General features: G+C 43.5%; 1 protein-coding gene across 2 annotated transcripts in view; it reads right to left on the bottom strand.

Moving 5' to 3' along the window:
* Nucleotides 1-276: 276 nt before the first annotated feature.
* LOC147611783 (uncharacterized) overlaps nt 277-11,841 on the bottom strand; it is a 75,743-nt gene continuing 64,178 nt past the window's right edge. For both annotated transcript variants that reach the window (XM_086783609.1, XM_086783610.1), the window contains exons 13-14: nt 901-1,056; nt 277-734 (exon numbers count right to left, since the gene is read on the bottom strand). In XM_086783609.1, the coding sequence (XP_086639735.1) occupies nt 501-734; nt 901-1,056 (390 nt within the window). In that variant the 3' untranslated portion in view covers nt 277-500. The remainder of the gene's footprint in view (nt 735-900; nt 1,057-11,841) is intronic.

Here is an 11,841-nt window from a genome sequence, read left to right as displayed (position 1 = left end):
CTAGCAGCACCATCAAGAGTAAACATTAAATATCAGAATCCGGCAACCTACGTAATATTACATGCAAATTCAATCTAGGTCAATAAGATCCCCAAGCAAAAAAAGAACAGAACCGTCAATGTACGCAAAAACCACAGTGAGCAATACTGACAAGCCCTAATTTTGCTTCAATTTACTACAATTAGGGTGTTGAAAGCATCGTCGCCCCCTCCCACGGTCTTATCATTCGGCATCTGGCAGCCTGGTAATAAGAGTCTGACAGGCGAGCGCAGCCCATTAGCAAACGAATCAAATTTGCATTATTATTGACTACACCAACGCAAAAGCCATAGGCTTTCATAAGCCCTACACCTCAAACTTTTTGTGTCTACTCCAACAAAGTCGCTTTTACCCAATTTGCAGAGGCCGCACCACACCTGAATGTACCAAAGATCCTCCTCTTCTCTTCCATGAAACAAATTTTAGAGACGCTTGCAAGCACTGCATACTGTGGTGCACTCTCATGACCGCCAAAATCCAAAAAAACTCTTTTTCTTGTCTTCTTTTTTCAAGTGGCCTTCTAGAGATGGGAACACGATTGCATTGACTGCAGTATCGAGGACAATGGGCTTGCAAGCCACAGCTTGCAATACTGGAGGAAGCTGTGCAATGCGTGGGGGTTCCTTAGAACCAGGCAAAGCTACGACCGGCTCATACTGATCTACCCTTTCTAAAAGATATCCACTCTTCTGCAGCTGTTTTGTAGCATCCGGAAACAAAAAATCGTGTGAGTCTAATCACATCTAAGCAATATGCAATAAAAAACCAAGCTATAAAGTAAAGCTTTTAAGAAACTGGTATTATACCCATTAGAAATGCCCCAATTTGCTGCACGCACACACTTATGATCATAAAAGATACCTTGTTTGCTGAACCATCCTGATTCAGTGAGATTGAGGCAACCCCTTTCTGCAAAGAACTTTGCAGTTTTGATGCCTCAGCAACTCCTGAAGCATGGACTAGACAACTTTGGACTCTGCATTCTTTTGAAAGTCTCTTTAACTCCTCCATCACAGCCTGATAGTGTTCAAATCATGCCTTAGAATTGGAACCATAGAATAGTCAACAAAAGAAATGCCAGCAACCAATTTAAATTCTAGATCTAAATTATTATTCGTACTGGATTATGTTATCCCATTTTGCTTTACCAAGCCAATTGTCCCCTGCTTGGATCCCCCAATGTATCACAAGAAAGAGCCTGTTATTTGAATCGTGCCCTTTTTATGAACAACGCGTAACCAATAAATTTTCATTAATTTTTTGTGTTGGACAAAATGTCACATTAGAGGGGCTCCAAATTCCACAATTACCTTTTGAGAAAGATGCATCAAGGAATGAAGAATGTATTCTTGAAAGGTGCACACGAAGCAATAGTGGCTTTGATTCCGAACAGCCATAATCAGCTTCAAGCTAGCAAGAGAAGGAAAAACAAGTTGCCTTGCTGAGGACCCCTTTGGGCAAGCACTGGTGGTATGGGACGCTAGTGCTGACGGGCATGGGGGGCCTCTTACATGAGGTTAGCAAAGTAAGAGTAAACTAAGTGTTTTGCATGGGAATACATGGCTAATGCATTCAAGACTTACTTGCTTGAGAAAGGCATTAAACACCAATGCACTATGCCTTATTATTTATACACCACAGCAGAATGGTGCAGCTAGGAGAACGTAACTAAACCTGCTTGATGTGAACGCCTTTGGGCACCATCTTGTGAACAATACGCACGTCAACACTTAAAATGTAAAAGCCACATTGCAAAAAACAACTAAATAATACATCATTGCACAAGATAATATGCAAAAGAGACGGGCATTGCAGAGTGCACCACCACCAAACAAAAGTGAGTCAGAATACACTGTCGATGCCGGACTCGTCGAATGAGTATAAATAGCCTGGTCACCGATCTCATATCCCTTGGAGTAAATGCAAAACTATCGTTCCAAGACCACGCACAAACAGGCTCTCTCATACTAGACCCTAGCTCACACCCTCACAAAGGCTGTGGCTCAAGCCTCCCTGGTACGAGTACACGAATAGGTACAAGTGCGGAAGCTATCACCCAAGCGGGTCATCAATGTCCGTAGCACTAGTTGAGCTTGATTTCTCAACACTCCTCCTCGAGCTCAACTCCATGTAAGCTCCTAACTTATGGAGCTTCTTTGTGCCCAATGCCTTCATGAAGATGTCAAACACCTGATCCTTTGTGCTGACATATACAAGATCTACATCACCTGCTACAACTTTCTCCCTCACAAAGTGATAATGCACCTCAATGTGCTTCGTTCTAGCATGGTATACTGGGTTATTGGCCAACTGTATACTACTCGTAATGTCAAACAAATAACAACTGCTCTATCCACACGAGCTCACCCATATCACCAAGTAGCTTCTGAAACCAAGTTACCTCACAAGCTGCCATAGCAGTACCCCTGTACTCTGCCTCTGTACTCCACAAATCAACGGTTGGTTGTTTCTTATTAATCCAACTCATAGCTACACTCCCAAATGAAAACATGCAACCACTTGTAGACCTGTCTTGCGACACTACCAACCCAATCAACATCTGTATACCCATGTAGATGTATCTCTGTACTAACCTCATAGAAAAGTCCATAATCAACGGTGGACTTTATGTACCCGAGAATCCGTCTAGCCACACCTAGGGACCTACATAAACTGACTCACAAGTCCAAAAACATAGCTCAAGTCTGGCTTAGTAATGGTCATGTGGTAGAACAAGCTATCCACTATGCGCCTGTACGTAGTGGGGTTCTCCAAAAGCTTACATGTACAGAAAGCTTTGTGTTCTGCTCCAATGGCACTGAAATAGGCTTACAGCCTGTCATACCATACTTGGATAATATGTCCAAGCCATACTGCCTCTATAATAACAAAATGCCATGAGATGATCTCACCACCTCTATGTCCAAGAAACACTACAGCTCACCCCAATCCTTCATCTCAAACTTTTGCTTCAAAAGCCTCCTGACATCACATTACTATCACCAGTGATAATCAAGTCATCCACGTAAGTGACTAATAACATGATACATGATCCTCTATCTGTCTTTTTCACATAAAGTAAAAAATCTGCATTGGATATCTGAAATCCAATGGTAACAAGATACTCCCTGATCTTGTTTGACCATACTCTAGGTACCTGCTTCAACCCATACAGGGATTTTCGTAACCTACACACAAAATCTAGATGTGCATCACTCTCATAACCTGGTGGCTGCATCATGTATACTTCTTCTTGCAAATCACCATGCAATAAGGCATTCTATCAGATGTAAAGACTAACCCTTTGTTGCAGCCATAGCAATGAAAGTTCTCACGGTTTCATGTTGGGGTAAAGGCATTATGCCCACCCTTGTAGTATGCACAAGCCCATAAATTATAGTACATAGTACACTTAGTACTTTTAATGTACTAAGTGCACTATGTGTACTAGTGCAATATACATGTGTGATAGGAGAGTCACACACTCACTCTTGGTTAGTTGACTTATCCCCACAACTCTCTCTCTCTCTCTCCCTTCTTCTCTGTGTGTATGTCTCCCACATGAAACTCTAACCCTAATTAACTCTCCCATTCAACTGGTATCAGAGCAAGGTTTTAGGGTTTTGTTCTCAAGGATGCAGAGCTGGAAATCGGCGTAGAAGAGCTGCAAAACGACCTCATGTGCTGTACGGACTCCTGTGTGCTGCTGTGCAAACCTGGTAACCCTGGTTGCCTCGCTTCTTCAGCCAAGTCGTAGGCAGCGTGAGCAGCTTGCAGCAGGCGTTGGTCCACAAGGCACACGGCAAGTGGACTCCGTGGGAAAGCGTGTAGCGCTACTAGGCGAAGGCGTAAAACCGCTCGGCAACGAGCGAACACGTCTATGAGTCAACGCACAGCAGGCGGGCGTCCATCGAACACTAGGCAGGCGAGCGAAGAAGAAGAGCAACAGGCGCCGTGCTGCAGGTTCGCGCGCATCTGAGGAGTCGGGCGCCATGCGTCGCCGACTCGATAGCACCCAGCATTGCTTTTTGATATGAGGAGTCGGGCGCCGTACGAAGGAGGGTGCGAGGTGTTTACCAGCGCCGTCTGATCCCTCGCCTGCCCAAACAAGGCCCACGCCTTTCGACCAGCCCTTACCAGTGCCGTCTGGTCCTTCGCCTGCCCAAACAGGGCCCCGTCTGCGACCAGCCCAAGCCCGACTACAAAAGCAGCAGCAGCATCATTCAACTGGCAAGCGTGAGGAGTCCTTCATCAGCACAATTCTTTCTGCAGAGCAGCTTCAGCCAACCCCCCCTTTTCCTGCAACACAAAAAAAAAAATCAGAAATTAAGAGGTACATGCTTCAATTTTTTTTTGGGGATTTGCAATTGAGCAAGTACAATTATCAATTGAGCAGGTACAGGTGCCAAATGGCTCAATTTTGAGCGAAATTGGCAAAATTGGGTGACATTGGTCACAATCAGAGTCAATTTGCAGGAAATTGGATGTCGAAATTTGGGGCTTTTGATGTAATTGTGCAATTAAGCATTCATGCATGCTGTATGATGTGAGAAATCGCACATTCGGGCAAAATTGCAGCAAATTGTAGTGCAAATCAAGGGGCTTTTGTGCCAATTGGATTGATTTGCATGCACGCAATCGCATTTGATGCTTTGGGCAATGTGTTGATGCCTGTCAAGCACTCAATGTGCCTGTAAATCAAGGGGCTTTCATGTATTGGATGTATATGTGGCCAGGGGGAAGCACTGTGAAGACTCTGGATGCCTTCATGTGCGTCAATGTACCATGTATGATCAGAAATTGATCTTAAATCAAGGGGCTTTTCAAGATTTTATGCTTGTTGAGCTTGGCAAAGCAACAGGCAAGACTTTTATGCTTTGAATCCTCAGAAATCAGCTTGCAGTCAAGGGACTTCTGCCCAATTTCTGTTCGGGACTGTTGTATGCAGTGTTCGGGACTGTAAAAGTCTGATTTTCACTCATTTGGACAGCCAGGAGAGCATTAATTGCTATTGTACCTGTTGGTACAGATTTGGTACAGCTTTGTACAAGTTTTGGCATGGCTGCACATTGATTTGAGTGAGCAAAAATCTCAATTTCAGCTGCTGTACTTGCGGGTATTGTTTGGTACATCATTGGTGAGCACTTAGTACTGCTGTACAGTACTTTGGAAGGGGAACAGAGCACATTTAAGGTGCTGTCCTAAATCTGCAGCAACCAGATTTTGGTGATTTTATCACATACAGTGGGAGAAAAGTTGCATTCGTGCTTCCGCAGTGGGAGATAAAGCTTGGGAGAACAACTGTGAGCACTTTGTGTGCTTTTGATGCAGTGTTTGCACACTTACAGGGAGTTGGGCATTGACAGGTTGCATATTGCTATGGCAACCACACGTGAGAGCTCTTCATTGCTTCACATCAAGAAGCTTGAAGGCTCACATAACTATGATATTTGGCAAACCCAGTGCTATAATGTGTTGCTCCAGAAAAAGCAGCACAAGCCTATCAAAGAAAGGGGTGTAAAGCCCGCTTCTCTTACTGCTGAAGAATGGGAAGATACGGATGAGCTGGCAAGATCTACTATCATGTTGTCTGTGTCAGACTCTTTACTTTTCAGCATTCGTGAAGAGAAGACAGCTTGGGGAATGTCGCAGAGATTGCAGGACTTGTATGCCCAGCAAAGTGCCTCAAGCAAAGTGTATTGGTTGAAGAAACTCATAGGTCTTCAGATGAAGGAAGGGGCGTCTATGGCAGCCCATCTAAATGAGTTTAATGGTATTGTCAGCCAAGTCATTAATCAAAAGTTGGCAATGGACGATGAGTTCAAAGCCACTTTTCTCTTATGCACTTTGCCAGAGAGTTGGGACACATTCAGGACAGCCACTAGCAATTCGAATGCTATGCTGTCATATGCAGATGTTGAGGGTGCTCTTCTTCAAGAAGAGATGAACAGGAAAAACAACTCTGTTGGAAAGTCCAATGCAAACAATGAATGCACGTGGGAGATCCCAGCAAAGGGGTAAAAGCCAAGAACGGGGAAGGAGCAAGTCTCGCTCCAAAAAGGACTTGGAATGCCATTATTGTGGCAAGAAGGGACACATCAAAAAGCAATGCTACAAATGGAAAAATGATCAAAAGGAAAAGGGAAAAGGCAAAGACAAAGACAAAGATGAAGCCAAAGAAGCAAAGCCAAAGGGCAAAAGTGGAGTCAAGATTGAAGAAATCAATGTGTCACATGCAGGTGACAGTGAGGATGAGGTCCTATTCACGTCTTCACTTGATGCCCATTCAATTCTTACAGGAGATGGTCATGGTATGCACTCATGGATCATTGATTCAGGTGCCTCCTTTCATGTCACAGGTTGCAGAGACTTGTTTGTCAGGTATACTGCTGGCAATGAAGGAGTAGTTTATTTGGGTGATAACCATGCATGCAAGATTCTTGGCAGAGGTGATGTGAGGCTTGTGTTTTCAGATGGCTCACAGCTTATGCTCCATGATGTCAGGCATGTGCCTGAGATCAAGAAGAACCTGCTTTCTACTGGACAGCTTGATGATGCTGATTATGTTACCACATTTAGTCGTGGAAAGTGGAAGATTAGTAAGGGCTCACTGGTTGTTGCCAGAGGCTCTAAGGTGGACACTCTTTATTTCATGCATGCAGGTGTTTGTCACCATGCTAATGTAAATGCAACCGAGCTGTCGGAAATCTCTATGTGGCATAGCCGGTTGGGACACATGAGTATCAAAGGAATGGAGCAATTGTCTCGTTTTGGTTACTTGCCTTCTCTAAAGTTTTCAAGTTTTCACTTTTGTGAGCATTGTATATATCGCAGGCAACTCCAGTGCCCCCACAAGAAAGCTCTTGGACAGAAAGATGCTCAGTTAGAGCTTATGCATACAGATGTATGTGAGATGCCTCAGCTTTCTTTGGGAGGGGCAAAATATTTTGTGTCTTTTATAGATGATGCCACACGCAAGGTGTGGGTTTATCCTCTTTGTTTGAAGAGTGATACATTCTCAGTGTTTGAAAAGTTTGTTGCTCTTGTTGAGAATCAAACAAGCAAAACACTGAAGGCTTTGCGTTCCGACAATGGTGGAGAGTATATGTCCAAACAGTTTCAGGACTTTTGTGATGCTAAAGGCATCAAGAGGGAGCTCTCTACTCCTTATGATCCTCCACAAAACGGGACAGCAGAGAGGATGAACAGGACCATTCAGGAGAAGGTCCGTTCTATGTTGTCACATGCTGCATTACCTCATGGTTTTTGGGCTGAAGCTGTTATGACAGCCGTTCACCTTATAAACAGGTCACCTAACACGAGACTTGGTGGGAAAGTGCCAGAGGAAGTATGGACAGGAAAGCCTCCGTCATACAAGCACTTGAGAGTGTTTGGTTGCGTTGCGTACATGCACATACACAGGGAAATGCGCACCAAACTTGATCCTAAGTCTCACAAATGCATATTCCTAGGATATGGTGACAGAGGTGAAATGAGGTATAGACTTTGGGATCCCGTGAATAGAAAGATTATACGCAGCAATGATGTCATTTTTTATGAAACATGCATGTATAAGGAGCCTGCAAGGCAACAGGAGCCTGGCAAAGTCATCTTTGATGATGATGGACATCATGGACAACAACCAAGGGTTGTAAATCAGCCATTACAGTAGCAAAACCAGCCCTTAAATGGTGCTGAAAATGGTCCAAATGGACAGCAGAGCCACCAATAGGTGATATGCAAGCTGGACACCAACCTGCAAATGATGGTCATTGGGTACGGAGGTCCACAAGACCCTCCAGAGCCCCTGACAGGTTTGTTCCAGGGGTTGACTACTTGATGCTTACTGACTGTGGGGAGCCATCATGTTACAAGGAGGCTTTACAGAGGGCAGACAAGGCTCTTTGGGAGCGTGCTATGAAGTCAGAGATGGATTCTCTACACAAAAATGGAACATGGAAGTTGGTGCATTTGCCTGCAGGCAAGAAGGTTTTGCCATGCAAGTGGGTTTACAGGCTCAAAGTTGCACCTGATGCAAAGCCAAGATACAAAGCCAGGCTAGTGGCTAAGGGCTTCAAGCAGGAATATGGTGTGGACTTTGATGAGATCTTCTCTCCAGTGGTCAAAATGACCACACTTAGAGCTGTGTTGGCTTTGGTTGTGCATGATGATCTGGATTTGATTCAGATGGATGTGAAGACTGCTTTTCTTCACGGTGATCTCCATGAGGAGATATATATGCAACAGCCAAAGGGTTATGCAGTGAATGGAAAGGAGAAGCTTGTATGCAAGTTGAAAAAGAGTCTTTATGGGCTCAAACAGGCACCAAGGGAATGGTATCATAAATTTGATACATTCATGAAATCCCAGAAATTCAGGAGAAGTGACATAGATCACTGCTTATACACCAAGAAAGCTTTGGATGGCAGTCTATTGATCCTCATCTTGTATGTTGATGATATGTTGATTGCCGGGAAATCTCGTAAGGAGATGGATGCCTTGAAGCAGAGGCTGCATCAAACCTTTGATATAAAGGATTTAGGTGATTCAAATCACATTTTGGGTATGCGGATACTTCGGGACAGATGAGATACCTGAAGGGCACACAGGATATGTGCATTTGTTTTGGCAAACAGGATGCATTAGTGCATGGTTACACGGATTCGGATTATGCCGGTCATCCAGATAACCGAAAGTCTACTACCGGTTATGTGTTCACATTCACAGGAGGTGCTGTGTCATGGATATCCAGGATGCAAAAGTGCACTGCCTTATCTACTACAGAGGCCGAGTATATTGCAGCCACAGAGGCTTGCAAGGAGGCATTATGGCTATCTCGGTTAGTGGTTGATTTGGGTTATACAGGGGATATTCCATTGTTGCATTGTGACAGTCAGAGTGCCATCCAGTTGGCAAAGAACCCTGTCTTTCATGCAAAGACGAAGCATGTGGATGTGAAGTATCACTTCATCAGAGAGGTGATAGAGAACAAGCAAATTCAGCTTGTTAAGATTCATCCGGATGACAACCCAGCTGATCTGTTGACAAAGAGTTTGCCTCCGGAGCGGTTTGCTCATTGCAGACACTTGATGGGCATTGGATGAGGCCAGTTTCAGCCTTGATATGGCCTTGTATATTATCATGTACATGCTGATTTTTCTTTTCCTTCATTTAAGGGCACTTTGCCTTTAAGTGGGAGGTTGTTGGGATAAAGGCATTATGCCCACCCTTGTAGTGTGTACAAGCCCATAAATTATAGTACATAGTACACTTAGTACTTTTAATGTACTAAGTGCACTATGTGTACTAGTGCAATATACATGTGTGATAGGGGAGTCACACACTCACTCTTGGTGAGTTGACTTATCCCCACAACTCTCTCTCTCTCTCCCTTCTTCTCTGTGTGTATGTCTCCCACATGAAACTCTAACCCTAATTAACTCTCCCATTCATTTCATTCTCACAAATTGGGTCAAATATCTCCTCATAGCCAATGCCATAGGCCTGCGCATAGCCCTTGGCAACCAATCTCGCCTTATACCTGCTTACTGAACTATCTGCATTATGCTTGACCTTATACACCCACTTACATCCAATTGTCTTCTTTTCCTTCGGCAAAGGCACTAACTTCCATGTAACATTTGCATTTAAGACTGTCGTCTCCTCATTCATGGCATCTTTCCATTTTTTATTTTCAAAGCCTGCTCATAACAAGTGGACTGGTGTTGAAATATGCACCAAACACATCCCTAGAAGGCTGGGGCCAAATGGACCATGCACATGTGAAAGGGACCGAATCACTTAGCTTGTGGGTGAAGCTTCTCTAGGACCTAGTGTTGTGCTAAACCACTTGTTTTGGTGAAACCACTAGGTGGTATTGAGTTGTATGGGATCTATAAAAGGGTACTTGCCTATGAAGTAATCAATTAACTATTTGGCCTAACATTGTTCTCTCTTGTGTGCACAACCCTTTCTACTATTTTTACTCATCATGTATTTTAATCTTGAATTATCTTTAACCCACCATAGCCCACTTGCACATGCTATTCAATATTGCAACATAGATATCTTGTTGACAGGTTGAGATATGATGGATATACAACCCATCATTATGTTTACATGGTTAATACAATATAGGACTTGGTCCCTTCAAACACATAATCATTACAGATAACCTTTGATGACTCACCACAAACTTAAGCTTACCTAACAACCATGCTAGATGATTTTCCTCTTACTACGACTGCTTGCCATGACCATACAAATTTAGGATGGCAATTTAGTAGTTGGGCTAGAGATTTCATGGTTAATTTACAAAGATTTACAACACTTATGTAAAGTTGGGTATTAAGAGTTTGGGGTCGGGCCCAAGACATAATCTAGAGGAGGTAATCACTATGCATCGTGAGGGTTTTAGGATGCTCCTTGTTGTCCTCCTTTGGTTCTCCATGCTCTTCACCTTAATCTCTATACTCTTCATGCATAATGTAGGTCTTTTGAGCCTTAATTCGAAATAAACAACCTTTCTCAATGTGTCTAAGTTTGTGAAAAAAAGCACAAATGATTGAAGAGTTGTACTTAGCCTTCCCCTTGTAGCCTTTGTTTGATGTGTAGAGAGCCGCTTCATTTGATGAATTGTTGGACAAGGTGTCCTCTTTTGCTTTGACCTTCAGCTTCTTCTCTTCCTCCAAAAGAGAAGCTTCAACATCAACAAGGAGAGCCGCTTCATTTGATGAAGTGTTGGACAAGGTGTCCTCTTTTGCTTTGACCTTCAGCTGCTTCTCTTCCTCCAAAAGAGAAGCTTCAACATCAACAAGCTTTTTGATAGGCATGTTGCTCAAAGTTGTCACAATGTTACGAAATCGGGAGGCAATTTATGTAGCACCACAATGGCAATGTCTTCATCCACCTTTAATGAGATGCCTGCAAGTTGGGTCATATAAGACTTTGCATATGGTTAAGATGAGATGCAAGAGGAGTTATAGACTTCATATCAAGTTTAAAAAACTCAATGAGCAAACTAAACTTAGAGCTCCTAGATTGAGCCCAAATAGGGTATCCAATTGATCCCATAAAGCCTCGAAGATTCACACCCATCCACATGGTGAATGTATGTGTGCCATCCAACTCAAGAGTTATGATGGCTCCTGCTTTGTCATCTCTAGTTTCCCATGCCAGAATAGTAGCTTGGTCCCTTGGCTTCTTCTCCTTTTCACTTGTGATGCTCCATAGGCCTTTCTTCATGAGGATGAGCTTGATGCAAGTTTGCCAAGTGTGGAAGTTTTGCCGCTTGAAGCAGTATCATGTGAGGCCATTACGGTTGAGAGTGTTGAGCAACATACTTGAGAGCAAGTATTGAAGAGGATTTGACTCAACCTTGAGTCACCTTGAAGATTGAAGCTCTTGGTGAATGAAAGATTTGAACTAGAAGCTTGTGAAAGGCTTAGAAGAGGCTTGGATTTGATTTCAAGAAATTTGTTGGGCCTTGCAACAGAGTACACTGCTTTATCAGCGAAGTCCTAAACATCCTTTAACAAACTAGGCCAATAAAACTATCTTTTAACTAGTGCATAGGTCCTTTGTATCCCGCGATGACCAGCACTCGGACCATCGTAAATTTCAATAAGAATTTGGCACCGAAAATCACCAATAGTTGGTACGCAAAGTCTACCTTTGTAGAGAAGGTACTCATCGTCAATGGAATAGTGTCTGTACTTTTCTCCTCGACGAACTTTATCACCCCCAAATGAACCAATGTCAAATGGTTGTGAAGGGTCCACCCCCAAGCTCTCCGTCTCGGTA

Source organism: Cibotium barometz, chromosome 46 (assembly GCF_041138505.1).
Source record: "Cibotium barometz isolate CiBa-2024 chromosome 46, ASM4113850v1, whole genome shotgun sequence".
NCBI classification, from domain to species: Eukaryota; Viridiplantae; Streptophyta; class Polypodiopsida; order Cyatheales; family Cibotiaceae; genus Cibotium; species Cibotium barometz.
This window is presented reverse-complemented; position numbering and strand designations above follow the sequence as displayed.